General features: G+C 38.8%; 1 protein-coding gene across 2 annotated transcripts in view; it reads left to right on the top strand.

Moving 5' to 3' along the window:
- The window catches only part of CHCHD3 (coiled-coil-helix-coiled-coil-helix domain containing 3), a 163,664-nt gene that overhangs the window by 94,348 nt on the left and 46,449 nt on the right, over positions 1 to 22,867 (top strand). For both annotated transcript variants that reach the window (XM_055807596.1, XM_055807595.1), the window contains exon 5: positions 10,249 to 10,332. In XM_055807596.1, coding sequence (XP_055663571.1) covers positions 10,249 to 10,332 — 84 coding nt within the window. The remainder of the gene's footprint in view (positions 1 to 10,248; positions 10,333 to 22,867) is intronic.

Genomic DNA, 22,867 nt, shown 5'->3' with positions numbered 1-22,867 from the left:
CCTTATAGGTATAACTGTGGATGTTTTCAGAGTTAACACAAACATCTGAACTTTTTGGGGTTTTGCTAAATGATTGGCTTCACTGATAACTTGTGGCAATGAGTTCTGGAGGTTAATTAAGCATTTAATTGGTTTCAAATTTGTTGCTTTTCAATTTCACTGTTCACTGAATATCTCCTCGGTCTTGTATTATGAGAACGAGTAAATAAGAGAGCCTGACTCACCTTCTCTGAACATTTAATTATTTTGTATACCTCTATCAGCTACCCTTCTGTGTACACAAAGTGCTTCTGATATTTTTGGTCTTTATGTATCTCAAGCTTCTCTCTTCTCTGAAGCTTTCAGCTGTATTGACCAGAGCTCTGGGAGGATCTGGGAGATTATTTAATCTGTGTTAGATAATGCAATCTCAGTGTGGTACTGTCTTCCCTTTCCCCTTTTCTTCACAAATCTCTTTCTGTTTTTATTTGACTATTGTTAACACACGGGACAAGTTTTTATTGGCTTGCCTGCAGGAATATAAATTCTTTCTCTGGGGCTTTACAACTGGAATAAAAATCCTTCATGTGGCTGGTGCAGGCTTTTGCTTTCCAATGATGTCGTTTTTTAGTCAAGAATGGTGGGATTGGGAAGGGACCCCTGGAGCCCCCCCAGCCCAGCCCCTGCTGAAGCAGCTCTCCCAGAGCGGGCTGCACACAGTCACGTCCAGGGGGTTCTGAATGTCCCCAGAGCAGGAGACCCCACAGCCTCTCTGGGCAGCCTGTTCCCCTGCTCTGGCACCCTCACGGTAAAGAAGTTCTCCCTCCTGTTCAGGTGGGGCTCCCTGTGCTGCAGCTTGTGCCCGTTGCCCTGTGCCCTGTCGCTGGGCACCCCTGACAAGAGCCTGGCCCCATCCTCCTGACACTCGCCTTTGAGATATTTTTAAACTTTTGTCCTCATTGGATCCTACCTGTCTTTGGGCTGCTTGGTTCTTGTAGCTTAAACAGCTTCTTGTGATGTTCTACATGGTCTTCATGAATAAAGATGATTTCCAGTTGCTATCATCTCAATGTATCCCTTTTTCTAGATGGCTGAAGTAATCTCAGTTGTAAACTGCTTGAAACGTTGGACAGTGACCGTGTAATCTTTGTTGGTTTGATCTTTTTGGCCATTTGTATCCAGTAATTCTTATGAAATCTTGGGCATTTAATTGGATTTAATGATTATTTGATTTACATTTTTCTTTGTGTAAGATATTTTTGAATTACTTTGGAATATCCCGTTAGACAGCTGTGTTATTCTTTCTTATTGCGAGAAAATTTGTAGTAAAATGTAGAACCATGTGTTTGTAACAGCCAGTCTCTGCCCAGCTATGTTAATCACTCTAACTGTTGTGTCAACAAATTTACATGACAAAGGATGTCAGAGTAAGGAATAGAAATGTTAACATCAGACCTTCTCCTAAACAGATTTCCTGCCTCCAATTGGTAAATGATATTTATAAGTTTGGGGTGTTTTTAGTTGCTCAGTCCCAAATTACTAGCACACACAGATATATACTATCTGAACTGACCAGGGCTTTAAAAACAACAACAAAAAAATTAATTTGTTTTTCCATAATGGTCTTTACAAAAATGAAGTGTTTGTCTCCCTTACTGTCTTGTATTGAGTCTACTTTTTCCATAATTTTTATGTATTTTCTGTGCTTAGAATATTATTTATTTCTGTTAGAATAATACAAACACCAGTAGAGCTTGAAGTATAATTATGTTAAACACTGCACAGATGTGTAGTGAGTTCCAGGCTCTGCCCTAGAGACTCTGCAATCAAATGAGAAGAGAAATAGAAGTGCAGTGAATGGAAGTTGAACACGAAATTCAATGACACGTGTTATAGGATTATATAAAAGGAAGATGCACACCAATAATCAATACATAAATCAATCCAAGCTCCTTTCAGAGGTACTCTACTCAAGGCAGTAATTCTCTTGTGGGTTTATTTCAGAATAAGTTGCTAAAACTTTAAAGAAAATTCTGAAAGACCAGCATTGTAATTTGCTAATTAAAATACAAAGAGCATTGAATCTTGCTGTATTGGCGCACACACTTCCTGCCATTTCCCCCCACTTTCCCAAGGCTTTGCTTTCTAGCTTTGCTGGTTTGTATTAATCATTTTAACAGGTATAGTAGCTTTTCTTATCACATAGGATTTCACACTTAGTTAAAAAAGAACTATTTGACTGTCCTCTTATTTATTTGAATTGAGTTTTGGAAGTGCTGCAAAGAATGAAACAGGAGAGCTACAAAGCAATGATTCATTCATTGGGATAAATTTTGATTAGGCTTGATGTATATGGCATACCAATTAGCTATAAATATTTTGTTTATCATGTGATTTTTTTGTGTATCTTGATGGGAGAGTGTCTTTTGTGAAAGCTGTAGCATTCCCAGAAGTGACCAGAACAGTAGTCCCTTGGCAATGCTGAGGTTAAATACTGTAGTACTTCACTATGAAGTCATATGCTCCATTGAAAAGATCAGCTTGTTTCTGAGTTACACCTTCTATCTTAAATTATCTACTGTTTGCAGTTCTTTTATTATCAAGCTGATTAGGAGAATCTCTCTGCTTTGGAATAATAGTAAACAGTATGGCTGCATTATTTGAGACAGAGTCACTGAGTTTTAATGGTTTGTTTATTAAGAAAGAGAAGAGTTTAATAAGATCCATTTAAAAAAAAATACAGCTAATCTATTGTCATAAAGATATTTTGAAGTAGTGCCTTCTTGAACATCCAAAAATGAAGGAATTGTTTATCTTGTATCTTTTGAATTGAGAAACACCTAATGTAGTTGCAAATGATTCAGTTTTGTGTCTTAAGCAGAAATCAATAGCTTGAATAGCTGAGAAGGAATACATGTACTCTTATTTTGTATTCAGAAGTGGATTTTACCTACCTGGGCATCATCATTTTTTTACCTTCAGTGGAAATTGGTTACCAGGATAACAGGTTGAGCAGCCAGTTCCAATGTTACAAGTTCTGTTGTAAGGAAATTATATCAATTCATGTATAGTTCCGATCATTTGATACAAGAGGTAGGATATTTGCAGATGGAAGACAACACTGGAGAACTTGCAGTCCCTGACACTGCTAGACCTGCAATAAACACAGGTTAGAGTAAGTTTTCTATAGGATTTCAGATGAGATTGACTTTGATTTAGGCTTCAATGAGATGTTTGGTTTTCATTGCTTATGTTAGTGCAGCTTCTGTAAGAATTATTTCACTGTTTCTCTTGAGTCTACTGAATCTTCATTTTACAAGGCAAAAGAAATAAGTTGTGGCTTTGCAAAATATAATAATAAAATATCCAAACGTTAGCAAATTATGCTGGATTCTGTAAGCAAGAATAATGATTCCTAGATGGAAAGCTTAGAAGATTTCGAAATTTTCTCTAGCCTGAATATTTAGGTATTAGGCAACCGAGGTGCAAGATTCTTCTTACTGACTTACTTTTGGACTTCAGTGGAGAACTGGAGAAAACGCCTTCTGGAAGGGTGGTATGGTTCCTTATGTTTCCTTTGTTTTACATGATGTATTGTTATAAAGTACATCAAATATTGGCTCACAGTGCTTAATATCTTTTCTTTATCGTTCTGCTGTTTGTTTCATCCAGGAATTTCAAAAGGATTGCTGTAAAATTATCATTAGATGAATTCTGAACACAGTAAAAAGGACACAAATATTTATGACTTACTACAATAGCAACAGTATAGAAAAAAGATGGAAGTAGAATACAGTCCTAAGTCTATTTACTGGCAGTTGTTTTTTCCTGAATTTTGCAGAATAATAGTACTCTTGCTTCATTTTCATACAGAGAAATCCACTTTGGCTCATGTGGAACAGTCTATGCTTCTGTAAGATTAGTGGAAAACTGTACATGTTTGACATATGACTGAAACATCAGAAGCTGTCAGACATGGTTATAGACGTTACTTGAATTGCTACAAATACCTGGCAGCAGTACAGATAGTCTTTAAAATGTTTGATCTTTTTGGACTGTGTTAGTTAAATGAAAAGCATGTATACAGTTTCAGGAATAAGTCGTGCCTTTCTTCTGTTCCTGTTGACATGCATATATGTAATACAGATTTGTTTAGCATCTCTGTTTTCTTTGAACTGTGATTGAATAGATACTTGAGGCTTTTCTGCATATTGCTAATGAATATAATAGTCATGAATGTATTTTAATTTTTATTTTCAAGACGATAAAATCTTCAGTATCTGTTGATTTCAGACTGAACAAACCAGATGGTTCACCCAGTGAGGAGCAGAGTTTGTTGATAAGTGCAGCTTTTCTTTAGCGCTCATATTGCTCCTTCTGCAGCAGTTCGGTACAATTGTGTGATCTTTCTGCCCCTTGTTTTGGGGACAGGATCATAAAATAAATCAGGCTGGATGGAACCTGGGGTCCTCTCAAATGATTAGTGTCTCAGTACTTACCTACCGCTATTACTGCTTCTCCTCCTTGAACCCTGACTCTACACATAGAGTCTGGGAGACCTGGCTGATGAAGAAGGCACAGAAGAGGTTGGTCACCCTCCATGCTTGGAGATTTTCAAAACTCAACTGGATACAGCCTTGAGGTACCAGTTGCCCCTGTTTCGAGCAGGAACTACATGACCTGCTGAGGTCCCTTTGAGTACCTCAGCTGTATGTGTCTACTCACCCTAAAGCATCCATCTCCTTCAGCAGGTGTCCCACATTTTCCTTGTTCAGCTTTTTACATCCAACATGGTAACAGAAGCTCTCCTTTTTGGGACAGGAACATCAACAGACTTCTGTCTTGATGGAGAGCAGTGTTCCTCTGAATTTCAGTTGCATATTCCTGCAGCTTGCATTAGAAATTGGAATCCATAACTCTCATTTGATACAGCGTACATTTCATTTTTTTCTCCCTTTGGTCTATAACTAGATTTAGTAAATGAAGCTTCATGTCACATGTTCTGCATAGACTAGATCCTAACTTGTTCATAAATTCAATTCTTTAATTTTCTCCATTAGCCTCCTCTCAATGTGATCTTTTTTTATCTGCACTACTCATTCTTTTAGGACTTCATTATTTTTTAGAAAATGTACTGTAGCACATTTACTGGTAATTACAGAAGCTTGTTTTAATTACAGTTGTCAAAGAATATGTTTTATGATACATTATTGTTGCTGCTGTTCATAACTATTCTCTACCTTTACAAGTGGAAATTAACGTAGGGGTTTTTTAGTGATGTGTCTGGATCGTTTTTTGTGGTTAGGAATGATTTTGTGAAGAGCAATAGCTTCAAAAAGAAATTATCTTAGGGGGAAGGGAGAAGCATATGTTCCTAAGAATATCCATAAGTTATTGCTGTTGCCCATTCAGAATGATGTATGTATTTATATATTGAAATAGAAGGTTAAAATTTCAAACTGTTGCAATCCAACATGGAGCAAATGTGGAAATTGAGAATAATTTTTATTGGGGCACTGGTATGCAGTAATGAAGATCATAGTTTTGCTGACCATAAAGACGTGTACAAGCAACGAACCTTTTTCATCTGCTTTTATCAGCATGCAGATGTGAAAGCACTGGGCAGTATGTCATGGGTGAATGTTGTCCGCTGCAAAAGGGTTTCTGGGCAGAGCAATCTAGTAGACACCAAAGGGTGAATAACTGTTTTACAATGTGACAGTCACAGCCTGTGCCTGAGTGACGTTGGTGCCAATGAACTCGTGAATTCACACGCTGCTTTAAGCTACAGATATGTTCATCCAGTAAACCTCAAGCTGCAGAACAAATGGAAATTCTCCAGCAACATAACGTTGAAAGATGATTTTTTTTTGAGGTCTGCTGTCTTGTAGTACTGGTATATCACATTCATCCTGACCTGCCAGCAGTTCTCCTGTGAGACAGTTGTGCTGTTGGAGCTGCTGAAGGCCACTCCTCTGCCACTGCTTTCTTTTGCCTATTAATCCGTTAACCTTTTCTCCAAAGTACATGGGCCCGCCTGAAGGCCTGTAGCTATTTCATGTGACCTTTCCCATGGGAAAAGCCCCTCGTTGCTGTAGTCAGCATTTCATTTGGCAAATCCCCTTAGCCTTTTGAACCCTTTGTGGCAGGGTACTCTTTCTGCCCCCAGCCCAGATGTCTGGTCTCACTCACAGCCTTGAGTGTGCCTTGGGAGACCCGGTCCCTTGGTTCTCCCTTTGCCCCGTCTTCTGACATTCTTGGTGGGGTGATGAGGAGATGACCATGAATTAGCTTGGCAAGACCTAGGCAAAGCTCTTTCAGATGGCTGATGATGATTTATAAATTCAGTGTTAAAACTGCACTCTTATTTTGAAGCATTTCTCTGCCAGAAAAATGCAACCTGAAGCCATCTCAGCGGTTTCTGCCATAAACTTGTGGATGTTAATGAATTTGAAGCTCGGAGGCTGTGCCAAGGGGCAGTTGTAAAACTGGGACTACTGAGTGCTTCAAGAGCTGATTTTGAAACCTGCTTACAGACTTCTGCTAAACTGCCTGATACTGGTCTGTCCCCTGCAACTCCTTAATGAATAGCAACTACAGACTGCAAGCACCTCTAACCTTGCTGTAGCCAGGAAACTGGACTCCTTTATTTTTTTAAAGATAGTTACGAAACACACGTTTTCAGTTGGTTTGTTTGCTCTGTTCTACTTTAGAAAGGACAAAATTAATATGTACCTGTTGGATCCAGCACGAGAAGGGTTTGGCTTCATCACGGGACTGCTTTGCAAGTGTCTCTGCAGCCATGTAGAAGGCGACACATGGGAATTTTTTGTAGACATCCATTTCTCCATTGACAGAAACTCATACCACTGCTGTGCTAAATCTAGGCACTACTTTTGGAAATGAAACCCAGGTTGGCCTTTAAATCTTGGTCCAACTTCCTAACGATTCTGAAGAACCTGTATTTAATCCTAGTGATCTGTTTTGGGATTTTAATTTTGAGTGGTCTTGGGAAGATGGGCTGCCTTTAAAAGGCGACCTTCTGAAGCTGTTTTCTAAACAACAAACAAGCAAATGCTGTTTATTAGCGTTACTTTGTGAAGAAGCAATGAACCTGTTCCAGTATCTCATTTACAACTAAAGTGCAGCATTCAGCTAATTGAATACATGGCTACTGTTAATTATTTTGTTACGGCTAATTGATATTCACTGGGATCATGTTGCTGCAGCCCCATAAATATAATATTACCTTACACGTTTTTATTTCTGCAGTGAATTCTCTTCTGTTGGCATATTTATATTGTCTCCTGTATAAATGAATATTTAATTTTTTAAAACTTGCTATGTCTACGTTACTGTACAAATGCCACAAATGTGGAAGAAACTTTTTTTTTTAGTTTCTTACTGGCCTACCAAATCTTCAAGTTACTTTCACAATATAGGGACCAAAGCTTTGGATAGATGTATTATTTAGTATTCTTACAATCTAATATCTCTACTTTCTCGGTGGTATGAAAGCTTTGATAGGATCAGGGCAATAAGCAGCATGAACATAATTTGCTTCTTGGGCACTGTATCTTTAGTGCAGTAAAAGCTGGCTGTTTAATCACTGATGATCTTGGAGGGCAGGGAACTAGATCAATGCAAAAAACCTAATAAACTTTCCAGGACAAAAACTTACATTCAGTTGAATATCCTTGGAACAAATGTTATTTGCATTCCCCCACTCATATTGTCTTCCATATATATATAAATTTGGTGATCAGACACTGTTAAACAAATCCATTTCTCTCTTTTTTAAATGGTGTTTGATCAGCAAGCAAGATGCAGATAAAAATAATTTAAACTCAGCTGGACTCAGAGAAGAGAGTGGGTTTCATCTCCTCTATCATTAGCGTGCCCTTGACCTGTTGTGTTTTTATTTGAAACTTTTTTTTTTTTAAATTTAAAATTACCCTGAAAATTTCTGCACTTGTGAATTGTCAGTAATGGGATGAGTGAATTAAGCCATGATGCTCTTGTATGGGTTTTATTATATCTCACTGGCTTTCCAAAGTCAGTTTTGCTGCTTGGTTTCAGGTCATTGATAGGATTGTGTGAAACACTATTGAATTGTTAGAACTAAAACTTAACTGAATTCTCATGAGCATTATGGAACGTTAATTTTATGTTTTCTTTCTCACTGACCTATTTATCTCCACTTGCACAAAAGGAATGTTCGTGAGTTTGCAAATATTTTAGGAATCATGAGGTGGTTAGACATAAAATATTCACGTATGGGTAATTGCCATAATGCTTTGAAGTATTGTATTAGATATCTGGGAGAGGGTGGTTTTGGGGAGGCACAACCTGCAATGAATTTTCAGCTATTTCTATAACCACCAGCTTTGGGAGGTCGTTATCTTGGAAAAGCAAAATCACGATCAATACAAAGCATGGTAGTTGGCTGTGGAAAAACCTGTAATTAGTGAATAAAGGCTGATTAAAATGTTGGTGGACAGGGCTGTAGCATGTGCTCCATGGCACTATACTGGAGATGGGTGGTTGGCAGAGGCAAGGTTTGGTTCATCCAAGTAGAATTAAAATCTGACTTTGTGCTTTCTGGATGAGCAGGGGTATTTTGGTTAAGTTCATACAAAAAAACGCCACCAACTTCCAAGCAGTTTTCAGTGTTGTTTTAGAGATTACAGATAGGCCTGACATGCATGCATTTTTTTGCATTCTTTCTGTTTATGTGTCTATTCATAAATTTAAATTTATTTATTTTACTTTTTTATATGCTTCAGGATATAGAAAAAAAGGTAAGTAGTTAAGTAAAGAACAACCAACAATCAAATGTTTTTATTTTATTCTTTGTCTGTTTGCAAAAAAGAAGAGAAGCTAATCTTGACAAAGAGAATGAAGCCCTGCACTGATACAAGTGTAGCATAATATGTGCTGTAAGGTTTCTGACGTGCTTCTGTAAGCATGACCTGGAGATACCATCTTTAGTAGTAGGAGTACAAACAGTTCACCATTTTACGTGATGCTGCTAAAATAGGAACTTTTTGCAGCTGGTATCAGTACCGGGGTGAAAAGAATATGTTAGCAGTAAATGGCTAATGTTGAATAGGCAATTGTGGTAATGACCACTGATAGTTAATTATTAGTCGCTAAAGATATTTTATTATTAAAACATTATGAGCCTGGAATGAATTTGCGCTGTTAATTTAGATGTTAAATCTTCCTTAGCTTGTTAAAAATCACTTGTCTAGTATTTCTTCTAGAGGACTTACCACTTGTATGTGGTTCTGTGTGCAGGTGCGCTCTTTTAATGTATTTTATAATTCTTAATGAGTCACCTACTAGATATTGTTACATATTGTGATGACCAGCCAAGAAAATGTCAACTTCCTCAGTAGTGCTGGTAGCAGTGTCTCTTAACTGAATACTCAAGTCACATTAGTATTCAAAAGATACAAGTTCAGAATTCTTTTGTATTATTTTAAGTTACTGGACATGGAAGTGATCCTGCATTAGACTATTTCAGCTGGCTTAGTTGGATATTTCAACTGATCTAGGAGTTTCTATAGGAATGATTACTAATTTTAAAGAGGACTGCTGGGTTTTAGATGTACTTTAGATCTGCTTTTGCTAAGGTGTAAGCATTTGGTTCTTTCCAAACCTTCATGTATTTAGAATTAAGCACATGCGAAATGCATCCCTGAATTGGGGTTTGAAAGAAAAAACAGCTACTTCAAAAAAATTCTTTTTACTACTGCCTAAAAATACGTGGATCCAAGTCTAGCTTTCCGGTGTCTAAATGTCCACTTAGTAACAGCTAACAAATAAATATTCAGGCTCTGCATATATATAATGTATGTGGGTTTTGGTAGCTTGAGCAAGTTTGCCCAAGTTCAGAAGTGATGTGCAAAGTTAGTTAAAAAAAGACCAAACACAAATACAAAAACCAAACCCCAAAGCATCTCAGCATGGTATGCTTGGTTCAGTCTTCGTGACATTTCCAAATACATTTGGACAAACTATGACACAGCTGCTGAGGAGGGAAGGAGAAAATCCAGTACAATAGACAATTTCTTTACATTTTCAATGCAGCAATCATCATCTTATTAATGTTCTGTTTGGCAAAAACTAATAGGCTGCAGTTTGCAATCACTGTATATTCCTTACTGGTACAATTTATAGTAGAAGCTTTGCTTTGCAAGTGAGGCTCTTTCTTGATCCAGTTTTATCATTCTTTTTGATCCAGTTTTATAATTTTTTTTCTAGGCCAGGCAGCTGGAAGAGAAAGACAGAGAACTGAAGAAGCACGATGCCTACTACAAAGAGCAGCTGGCTCGACTCGAAGAAAGGGCAAGTCTCCTTTCCCTCTTAATCAAGAGTTTCTGTTCATTTCTGCTACTGACTTTCTGGTTATGTTTTACTGTTAAACAAGATGACTTTTCTAAGGAGATAAAGATTAAAAATGTGGCCAGAGGGGTTTTTTTTGGTTGTAACTGCTACTGGTTTTGGCTTAATATTGACAACATGGAGGCTTTAATGTTGAGGATATTGTTTTCTTTACTAAGTTCTCACATTTGCAATGAGATTTCACCTGTCACAGTAATTACAGAGAGAGAAAAAGTCTGAACGAGGTTGCTTTTATACCAGCACTGACAAAGCGCCAGTGTAAGTGGATCAGTAGCACCAAGTAGTCTTAAAATTGCACATGGAGTGTGAAGATATATTACTGAATTTCCGCTGTTGTTGTAGTCCACAGTTTCTTTCTCTGGGTGGAATTAGTGGTTCCTCCAAAAACCACCAGCACGTGGAGTGTAATGTTAATGGCAAGTTGTTTATGCCATGTTTAAGAAGCACTTCTGTGCCTTTTTTTCACAGTAGACTTTAAACTGTACGGAACAGTTTGGTAAGCTGTGCAACATGCTTACAATATTTCAACATATTGCTGTTAGCATTCTTATTCTTTATAGGGTATTATTTTGTAGGATATTAATTTCAAAAACTTACTGTCATCATTTTCTAGATCCCAGGCTGGTTGTAACCTTTAGCCTGAATATATTTGCCTCCTTTACCCCTGTGCCTTCTTCCTGAGCCCACCTCTTCTTGATTAATTTGGAATTTTTTTAGTTAAATTTGAAAATGATCCGAAGAAGATATATATTCATTTTTGCAGCTTAGTAAGATAGAAGAAAACGCCTTGTTTTTATGGATTAGGAAGAAGAGCATGTTGCATGAATTATCAGTGTGTATAATTGGTCTTAATGAATATTTTAAATAGAGGGCATATCAGATACTGTCTCAGTGTTTTGTCCTGCGATTTTAAAGATGACATTAATGAAGTCCATGTTCTTGGCAATGAAAAATGGTTTGAAAAGATGAGAGTAAATTAGTTTAATGATTCTAAAATGGTGCATTATTTAAGCAGTTAAAAATTAAGATCCTTCAAAAAAAATCCCCACAGAATACCTTCCTTATTCTCAAATAATTGTCTGGTGTTAGGGGAAAAAGCATCTGCATTGTCTCATCCAAACTGGCTTCTTACAGGGCAGTTGTACCTCTGCTCTTAGTCATCAGCCTTCCATTTTATCATGACAGTTCAAGTAGTATTGGAGTAATTTATGGCGAAGGCTGTGTGATAAACCATGATTCTTTGTTGGAAAGCTTTTCTTTTACCTTTTTAAGGTGCTATGCAGTGAATAAGATTTTATTCTTAGTCATTTTTCACATTAAAGTAGGTCACTGGTACGGTGCCTTTGCTTGCTTCTGTTAAGTGAAGACTTCCAATGGGGAATCATGTTTTAACATGTGTGTGAATTGCTGTGTGCAAGTGAGATAATGAACTATAAATAGCTGTATTTGAGTACCACTGAAGTGTCATCCCCCAAGTGATGTGAAATAGGTGAACTCTGCCATGTCTTGCTTTCTCTTCTCGTACTTGGAAGTCTCCAGGACTACAACAGGTGGTTCTGAATTGACTGTCTTATGCCATGGACAATGTTTGCTCTGTCTTCAGAGTGGAGTTCTCATAATATTAAGGCTTGTCTTTTCATTCTGACTTTCTATTTGTACGCTAAGAAACCTTTGCTTTGCCAAGTTGTCATCCGGTTGGTTTTCAAAGTGGATGTGCATACCTCTTCCACACCAAAAAAAAGAGAGTTGTTCAAGCTCTGAAAGGAGGTGAACTCAGTGCTCAAAATCTGACTTTGAACTTTATCAGAGATGTGGAGATTACAGAATGAAAACCTGCAAAAGCGGAGAGGTCATGTCTCCTGCAATCCCAGCTTCACTGAGGCTGCAGCTGTTATTAAGGTCATTTGTGAGATTCTGTATTGGTGATTTTTGAGCACTGGGATGGAAATAGAGCTTTAAGAAAAAAGGAAGGTCTGGAAAGGCCTAACGTTCTGGAAATTACAGAGTACAATAATAGGCTGCTTATTTGTTCCTAAACTTGTCCTGATTTCAGTGAAAGGTACACAAAATCAGAGCATGGGCTGTTCAGCAGAGAAAAGAGCAGAAGGGGAGGTGGGATGGGAGCAGAGTTAGTAGAGCTCAGAGAAGTAATGTCAGTATGAAGGAATGTGCAATGTGAGTCTATCACCTGTGACAAAGAATGCTAATTACATTCTCAGATCATTCTTACATCAAATAAGCACACTTCAAAAATACTTCAGTTATATGAATGTGGTATTTCTGTCTGTTGCATCATTGAGTGTCAGAGCTCATCTGTATGATTAATTGGCTTTTTGATTACTTAGCTTTTTCAATTAGAAGCTTCCTATTTGTGTTCTTCAATGCTGCTGAAAAAACAATGCAGACATTGATAATAAGGGGAGACGACAACAAAACAGATTAGTGTCAGCACAGTATGCTCTTTATGGAGAAAATTATTATACATATTCAGTGCCAGATGAAGTCTGTCAATTATAAAATATTTCAGTGACTGAGTGAAGATGCTCAACCTTTTCAGGGGATTAATACAGGACAAGATAACTGTGCACCAGTGACAGCTGTGATACTAAAACATAAACAATTCTATTCTCCAGGGCAATATCTGTTCATAAATTTGGTTTATGTGCTAAAAACCTTTTGATACTTTCCAAAAACTGAGCGATTCCCCTAACAGCTGCCAGTGTTTCTAGGTCAAAGATAGCACATAAGCTATGAGTTATTACATGCTCCACAGCATCAAAGCAAAATGAGATAGTTTAACAAAGGAGTTAAAGAATAACCTTCTCATACTGTATATCTGACTAGGATGTAAAGCTGTTATTTAAGAGTTTGCACATTAAGCTTTGAGGAAAATTTGACAGTGTTTTTCTTTGTCTGCTTACAGGCTAATGGTGCTTCTTGACTACAGTAAAAAAAACCCAGAGATAGCAGTATTCAAATCACTGACATATGTGTACCCTATGTTGTCTTAATTATTTACTATAATGAGGTGGCATTAGTGGTATTTTAAAACTATTTTATTTTTCTTTTGAAGTAGCAGAGCAAGAAAAAAGAGAACTAAGATCTTGGGCAGATTGAGCAGCTTACTACCTGGAAGAAGAATCCTACGACCTCTTTCTCTAACACTCTCTGGTGTGTGTATCCACACTGTGACACTTCTGTCCTGTTGTATTCATCACTGTTCTGTTCAGCTCCTCCACGTCCACCATGCCTGCATTGTGTCACCAGTTTCAATGTCCATTCCAAGCCACAGTGGCTGTAGACTTCATAACCATCTTTGCACCTCTAATGTTGCTGTTATCTGTAGGTTCTGGTCAACATCAAAAGCTGTTTTCATTTTGTCTACAGAGCTGAACGACACCCTGTTGTTCCTTCACCCAGTTGCTTTTGCTTTAGAATTTTTGATATGAAGGAAAGATGACTAGATCCTCTCCTCCTCCTGCTTATAGTTTTGCCATCATACAGGCAGTCACAGTGAGCTGTGTCTGTGCGGGCTGCTGTCAGTTTGAGAATAATGCAGCTCTGCCTAGTTCAAATTTTCTTCAGCAAATCCAACTATTTTCATGTTACACTGCTTCATAATACTATTACGCATCATTAGGAGAATCATGCCCCTAGTCATAGGAGCAGAAGGAAATTAATTTTAATACACTGCTGTATGACACAACTACTTAGTTTATCAGTGTGAATGAGCAAGAGATGTATCTCCGTATTGATCAGGATATTTCTTATTTGAGCTAAGTTTCTATGTTTGCGAGTTTCGTGGAAATACTTTCAGTAAGTACTGAGTAATATGCATGTGAATATGCATATATGGTGTAAGGTAATAAAATTAAACTAGAGCACAAGGCTGATGGGGAGCAGCTGAGGGAACTGTGGGGGGTCAGCCTGGAGAAAAGAAGCTTAGGGGGGACCTTCTCGCTCCCTACAGCTCCCTGAGAGGAGGCTGCAGCAGGTGGGGGTCGGTCTCTGCTCCCAAGTAACAAGTGACAGGACAAGAGGAAACGGCCTCAAATTGTGCCAGGGAAGGTTTAGATTGGATATTAGGAAAAACTTCTTCACAGAAAGGGTAGTCAAGCACTGGAACAGGCTGCCCAGGGCGGAGACGGAGTCACCATCCCTGGAGGGATTGATAAAATGTGTAGATACAATGCCTAGGGACGTGGTTCAGTGGTGGGCTTGGCAGTGCTGGATTAACGCTTGGACTCAATGATCTTAAAGGTCTTTTCCAACCTAAACAATGCCATGATTCTATGATTCTGTCAGCATTTAGAGGTTTCACCGTTATGTTAGATATACTGCGGATACAGCAGTCAGCAAGTTACTGCCCTGATAGTTCTTCCTTGCTGATTCTGTAATTTCTGTTCATGTCCTTGCTGACTTTAGTGGCCTTTGTGCAGGTAGACTCCTGCACCATACAGGGCTTACTGCCCTGATCAGAACCTGAGAATATAGACATAAGTTCTGGAAATGTGATACTTTTCTCTGCATCCATTTTTTCATGACTTAAATTTTGAGGAAGGATTTGCAGATCGTAGATTTGGCACTTAATTTGGGGATTCTACTTACCATGTAGACTGTCAAGGAGCATTAACCTTAAGTTAAGATGAGCACACAGAGCACAAAGCTGTGAGCTCATGGCACATACTATACCAGGTGTTAAATAGTATTATCCATCCTGCTTGCTACAGTAAATAGGATTTTGCTATTATGATGTGTCAGGATTTTCAGAGAAATCAAATTTACTAGACACTAAACTGCCATCCTCAGTGCTGAGCAGCTTTATTCTGGGATCTTGCTTTCATACTAATCCTGTTGGTAAGAAATGCTTACACCAATTGTGTGGGGAAATTATAATTTAATGATCTCTTCCTTTTTTCTATTCAAGGCTTAGAATGGACCAACGTGCTTTGCAGTGATAGCCCCAGTGCTCAGAAAAGGAGATGATATACAGTTCAGCTTCACAGCCAAGTACTGGCTTTTTGTAGGTGTTTATAATGAACATAAGTGCTAAGATGCAAACAATGTGACTTCCACATTTGTTCAGATGCTTCAGAGTCTTGTTTACCTTTTCAAATCTCAACAACTAAATAATCAGAATCTGTTTGCCATGGTTTTTGTAAACTGTGGTTTGCAAGATGTAGATAACAGAGGGGGACTCTTATAAAGCAGTATAATAACTACAGACATTTTTATTTGCCACAACATATTTTAGCAGTTTAAAGGCTTTTGTTTGTATTTGTTTTATCAGTCTGTTAACTTTCTTCGATCTTGCATGATTGTATCAGCAAGAATTTTATAACCAGAGGATGATTCTGCTCTCACCTTTTCTGTTTAGAAGTTTGTATTTGCTAGAGCAAACATGTTTACTCTCCACACGTTTGTACTTGCATTCTTCCATGTCTTTCAAAATCACGTAACAGTGATGTAGGTACAGCACTTTGAGACTTGAGGCTGGATCCAGCAAAGTAGGAAATGCGTTTGGCTGATGATAGTATGTACTGAGCATTTAGAGGAGACACAAGGAAAGCTCAGCAAACCTTTTGTCATTGTTCCCATGAAGAAATGGAATTAGCTCCAGCGCAGAGCTGACAGAGAGCTGACAGACTTGCTAAGTTGTGCTTGTCGATTAAGTGCAGTGTATGTGTGCTTTGTTGGACACAGGTTTTTAAGAATTGTCCATTGCAATAACAAAATGCTGCTCAAACAGATTTCTGTTCAAAACATAGTGTATAGCAACAGAAATAATCACTGTGTTCTACACTTGCTTTATATTTTCCATCTTCCTTACCATGGATAATTAAGCAGTCTTTGGGCAGCAGCTTTAATGTATATTGCCAACATCTTTTTTGAGAACAGGGCCTGTAAAGGAATCTTTTATAACTTCCCCAACTTTTACAGTTTCTCCAGTTTGCCTCCATGGAGATGCTTCATAGTCCTCTGTCTGGAGAAGTGAATTTTTTAAATGTGGTACAGCTAAAACTGCTTGCTCTTTTTCTTTCTTCTGCTGTTTAAACTGATGCTTCCAGTAATGTCTGTGTTGTCTTTGACCTAACCAAACTGCTGTACTTCAGAAAAGGCTTGCTGAATGGCAGTTTGTAGACCTTCCCTCTCTTTAAATACTAGTATGCCTATGTTGTATTAACAGTCATTTTTAATTTTAGCCAGTCATTACAGCAGCAGTCTCTAAATATCCGTGGTTGGAAAAAAAACAGTTTATCATTCCTACCCCCGCTTCTGTTTCTGAGATGTTCCCACTGTTTTTTTCTTGTTCTGTTTATCTGGCTGGCTATCTATTTCTCTCTCTCTCCCTCCCCATATCAAATATATATACATGCACACACACACTAAACATACACCTCCTGTATATCAATACATTAACTCCATTTCCAAATGCTTTTCAGAAGCGATAAAATATATTATGGCTTTCATTTGATGAATTCTACTGTGTATCATATCATTGTTAATGAGTTGTATTATTTCTGTCAAGTTTTTGATATCTTTTTTTCTTAAATGGCTGTTCAGCTGCGACAGTGGGTTTTTGCAGTTTTCCCCAAATTGGTGCAGCAGGAGACTAGAGTATAAAATCAAGATATATTAATTTCTCATTTTGTACTTGGGCCAGGAGACTTTTCTATGTCCGAGCTCATATGCTGCACCAATGAGATAAAAGTAGGAGTTCATCAGAGTTTCCCAGTGCTTTGTATTTCCATACTGCTCATGAAAACCACCCTTTTTAGTACGGACCAGAGCGTAATGTTTTTGTCAGTTTAGCATAATAAAGCTGTCAACCCAACCTGTGATCTTGCTTCATGTTGCCAATATTAGAAAATTTCTGTCTTCAAATTTCATTATATTTTGGGGACAGAGCTTTTGTTGAATGCTTCTTGCCTGGCAGGTTGAGATTAGGAAACTTGCTACCAATTACAATATCTGAAACCTCAACCTGATTGACATAAACTGAGCTGTAGCCTTCTGACTGGAATGCTGCATTAATGCACTACCTCCGTATCTTGCTGAGCCACAATCATTATTCTGAACAATTGTTTTTTAAGCCTTAGTTTTATTTTTTTCTGCTCTTTATCTTTTATTTACCATTTATGAATAAGTAGCTGTTTGTTTTTAAATACGCACCTCACCCATATTATTTTTTTTCTCTAAGGCTGCCAAATAAGCGTGATGTCTTCATCTGAGACATCTTCCCATTAAAAATACCTGGTTTGGTCTCATCTTTCACTATCACATGTCCAATCAATAGCAGTGCTGAAATGCTGCTTAATAACAAAATAAGGAGTTGTTCCACGCTGAATAGTAGGTATTGATGTTTCTCTAAATGTTTGTTTATAGATTATTTTTTCCATTCTCTGTGTGTGTCTTTATATAAATGGAGACCAAAAATAGTGCAATAACTAATATTCCAAGCTTTTCCCCCATGTGCAGTAAGATACTTGACAGCTTTTAATGTGTAACTACTGTTTTCATATAGGCTGTTTGCAGTCCATTTCTTACAACTTTCTTTTCCTGAGCAGCTTCTGTAATTTTTTTTCTTGTATCACTGGCCAGAACTGACTCTGATATTTTCCCTCCAATCTTCTTGCTATATTTCATTATGCCTTTTGCCCTAAAATGCCATTTTAAACTTGTCCTGAAGTCTCTCTTTCTGCCTATAGGATGCCCCAGTGTCATTCCCTACAGAATTTTGGCACTGACATTTTCTGAGGTACAGGGGAAGGTGTTTTTTTGAGGTGCAGTTGCACTGTCTGTGTTATGCAGAGGTATGCTCGGAAAAGGGGATGCTCAAAACCTCTAAAATTCAAACTTTTGGAGATTTTGGTAGTTAATAGAGGATTTACTAACCCAAGAAACAGAGAAATAATATTTTCCAGGAATTGGCTATTTTATATGTTTATCCAATATCATGTAGTTTTATAATACTTTTTTTTTTCAAAAAAGCCATTTCTATTCCTGCAGCTTTTAAGTCCTCATACCTTGAATTCTATTTTTTCTTTTTTTTTTTTTTTCTTAACTTTTCTTCCGTTATACAATTATCACTGCTCTGGATCTCAGCATTTACTGACCTTCTACTGTACTTTAAGAATAGGAGTTTATTTACAGTTCCATGATAACTGCTCATTGCTAATCATTATTTTTCTGTGAGAGTGTTTCAGTTGTGTTAAAGTCACTTGAATCTTGGTGCTTGTGAAGTCTGAACACATATATATGTTCTTCCTACAAATAAAAAATATAGATGAGGATAAACTGATGGGAGCGGGAACATAAGAGGCAATATGGAAAACCAAAGCAGTCAAAAAGCATCATGTTGGGCAGCTGCTTTGGTCTCCCTCTTGTTTAATCCCATGTCCAAAATTGTGTTGTCAGGAGGGCTGGCTAACGCCTTTCCCCTGCCATTGCTTGCCTTGTCTGATGGAAGGACTGGAAATTACAGTGAACAGGACCTGTGGTGTGGGAGCAAAAGCGTCTCTCCTGTGGGATGGCTTTCCCACAAAAGCACGTGCCGGATCCTAATGACGCTAAGCAGGTTGTTCATCCAGCACCGCTCACTTTTATTAATACAAATTAGTGGATGCATACAGTTAAACATAAACATGTCAGTATTGCCTAAGTCACCCTTAGTGAATGTGTCTGCATTTGTTTTCATTTATAGTTTGAGCTGCACTTTTCCCCCTTCCCCTTTTAAAGGAGCAAAGTATTGTGAAAGACAATTTTTTTTTAATATGCAAAATGGAACAAATCAAAGAAATTTGTCATTTCAGTGTTAAAAGACAGTGTTTATCGCATTTCATATATGGCAAAATGTTTTAACATATGGGTAGCTAATGAATAAGCAGCTTTCATTTCACCAGTCTAGTCCCTCCTCCCACCCTCTTTCCTTCACAGAAACTGAAATTTGGGAACAAATACTGTACTAAGTTAACACTATATTAAAACAGCACTTGGTGAGATAGTTTTCTTGGATTTCTTTGTCAATGTAACATATTTAGAAAATACTGCAGCTCCAGACTTAACCACTGGAGAAGTAAAATACTGAATTTTTAGGATACCTTCTAGAGATTTTGCTGGTTATATTGATATTTGGAGTAATTCCACAGGAATAAACATTTAGTCTCTTTCAGTTTCCTGGGAATCTGATAGAAATATTTTCCCTTAAACATATTTGTAGTTTTACTATATATTCACACTTTTTTTTTAATTGTCCAGTAATTTTACTTCTGAGGAAGCTGAACATTGGATGTAAGGAAGGGGAATACAGACCTGTTTTCACTTGTTTTCTGTTCTCTGTCCTTCGTGCAATTGCATTTAAACCCAAGAAGTATGTAATTTAAGTATACTTCCCATTTAAACAAGTATCAGTGATGCGCATTAAAACATTCTTTGAGCACCCTTTCTCTTTAGAACGATGACACCCGGCTGGGGGCCGAGGCCAAGTGTGTGAGGGGCAGCGGGGCTGGGGGCAGGGGGCTGGGAACTGCCCGGGGGAAAGGGCCGGGGGGGCTGGGCACAGCCGCTGGGCAGGAGCCCCCAGCGTGCCCAGGTGGCCAAGGGGGCCAGCAGCGCCCTGGCCGCTGTCAGAAGCGCTGTGGCCGGCAGGGCCGGGGCAGTGCCCGTCCCCCTGTGCTGGGCACCGGTGCGGCCGCCCCTCGGGGCCTGGGCTCAGGGTCGGGCCCCTCAGGGCAGGGGGGACGCAGAGGGGCTGGAGCGTGTCCAGAGCCGGGCAGGGGCTGGGGCAGGGGCTGGGGCAGGGGCTGGGGGGGGGCGGCGGGGGGAGCTGGGGGGGTCAGCCTGCAGAGGGGGGGCTCAGGGGCACCTGGTGGCTCCCTACAGCTGCCTGAGAGGAGGCTGCAGCAGGGGGGGTCGGTCTCTGCTCCCAGGGAACAAGTGACAGGGCGAGAGGAAACGGCCTCAGGTGGCGCCAGGGCAGGGTCAGATGGGCTGTGAGGGAAAATGTCTTCACGGAAAGGGTGGTCGAGCCTCGGAACAGGCTGCCCAGGGAGGCGGTGGAGTCACCATCCCTGGAGGGATTTAAAAGACACGTAGGTGCGCTGCTTAGGGACATGGTTGAGTGGTGGCTTGGCAGTGCTGGGTTAACAACTGGACTCAGGGATCTTAAGGGTCTTTTCCAGTCTAAATGATTCTATGAAAACACCCCCTTTTATGCCCAGCATAAGCAGTACTTAGTAATTTTTCTCATTATAAAGCAATAAGTTTTATGTGAAATGTTGCCACGCTTTTTTTGTAAATAGTTTTGGAAACCTAAAGGCAGAAATAGCCTTCCTAAGCATATAGCTGCTTAATTTTCACTGCTGTCAGTCTGAGTGATATTTTAATTTTTTCTGCCCCTAAAAATATTTTAGTCTCATAACCGATAGATAAATGAGAGAATCCCCAGGAAATGCTGCACAATGTCTCTATTTGCCAGCACAATAAATGCAGAAGCTAATAAATGTCCTCTTACATCAGGAGGAGGCGTATAATGAGTAAATGATGGGAAAAGGAATTTGGGAAACAAATGATCAATCCAATCTAAGTCGACAAACAATTTCTTAATAACTTGGCCTTTGGTGGGAGAGAGGGCTCTGCTCTGCTCAGAGGAGCTGCTGAAATGCAGCACTAGGTTCGGGCAGCTTGCATCTGGCAGCTGGTGGATTTTGTGAGGCTGTTTTAGAATCACTGAACAATAAGCTATGATTCTGACACAGCCTTTTTCATGTGAGGTTTTGGCATTTCACCGTGTGGGTACGTGTGCATATAGGGAAAAGGGACAGCAGATTTAATCCTTGTTTCTGTAGGGTAAGCACAGGCAATGCTGGTTTGGGGGGAAAGCCTTGTGTAAAGAACATGGTTCACACTGTGCTTGAGGAAATCAGTGCTCTGTATTGGCTCCTGGTATAGATATATCGGTATATCATCTTTCTCATCTCATTGTATTGTGCTCTTCGTGTGCAAGAGATCAAGTCCTGCCCAGGAGTAGTTGTGGCTAGAGCTGATATTCTTAACATCAGGGAGAGTCCAGTCATGGTAAGAATTGAGCCAAAATCTTAGGATGTGACCACGTTTTAAGCCCACTGCAGAGAGGGGAAGATATACCACTTTTTTTTTTTTATAACGTTAGTTGTGGCACAGATCTCTGCTTGGCCCAGGCTTTGCTGCAGAAGCAGTGAAAGGTTAAGTACACGTTTTTTTCTCTATTGAGAATTCAATACACAAAGGCAGACTTCTGTATTCCTCTGTATTCTATGAAACTACCCAGAAACTGAAATACTAGCTTGAAACATGGGGAAGGAACCCAAAGTTCAAGATGACCGGTAAGGTTTGTAGAAAGAAAACTGGGGAAAACAGAAGAGAGGGGGAAGGGAATCAGAATAATGGACCTGGTGACAAGCCTAGTGACAACTTGTTTTCAGCTGAGGTTTTGCTTTAAAGAGAGCAAAACCAGTTTGTCTTCAGCATTACTCAGATTCCTTTAGAATTCCTGAGTCCCCATTCCTTCAAAAGGAATGAAATAGACGACATTGAGTTCCTGTATTTGTGAGATCCTTCCTGGAAAAATGATTTGTCATTTTTACACTAATACTTCCAAGGTGAAGGTTTCTTCTCTCTTGCATTCTGTTTTAACCGGTTTTCAGCCTGTTTATGAGTTCCGTGTCAGATAACCCACTCGGTATGAAATAGATCCAGCTCAGCTGCAGAGGGGCTTGTTGTTGCTTTTGTAGTTTTTAATTGGGATATCGACACAGCTTAGCAAAAGTGGTAGTGAACCATCAGTAGCTGGGAGAGGGAAAAGAAATGATAATGCCAGGCTGGTGGCATGTTCAGCTCTCTTTAAGCGTGTCAGAGAAAATTGAAAGTTCCCCCATCTTATACCTTTCTAACTGAAAAGCATTATACCTGAAAGCTGAGACTTTTCAATATGTTTCTATTCACATGCATATTTCTATGCCTCAAAAGGCCTTTCCTTTTGAAATATGGAAAGATAATCATGTGTTTGAAATGAGTAGATACTCTTTTGCCACTTTTGAAATCTTTATTTTTTTCCCCATGTCAGAAAGTTTAACTGTTTGCTTTACTGTGGGCCATAATCACATAGGAATATGTATTTATGCACACCAAAACACAAAAACATAGCTGCAGTAATTAGGAAGCAAATTCAAATGAATCACAGCAGAGGCGTTCAAACATACGTCTAATTCTCAGAAAAGGATTATAATTTTTTAAAATGTCTTACCTTAATAACATTTTAACGTTTTCCATATCTGGTACTGCTGTAATCCAGTTAAAGATATTTTTTTTCCCTGCAACAAAATTTATTTCTTGTTCATCTACATATTTATCAAACATAAAAACCCAAAGAAGATATTCCTTGTTCCCAACAGACTGTGACAATAATGCAGAATATTTTTTGGTGTTTGATACCATATGT

Source organism: Falco peregrinus, chromosome 6 (assembly GCF_023634155.1).
Source record: "Falco peregrinus isolate bFalPer1 chromosome 6, bFalPer1.pri, whole genome shotgun sequence".
Taxonomy (NCBI): domain Eukaryota; kingdom Metazoa; phylum Chordata; class Aves; order Falconiformes; family Falconidae; genus Falco; species Falco peregrinus.
This window is presented reverse-complemented; position numbering and strand designations above follow the sequence as displayed.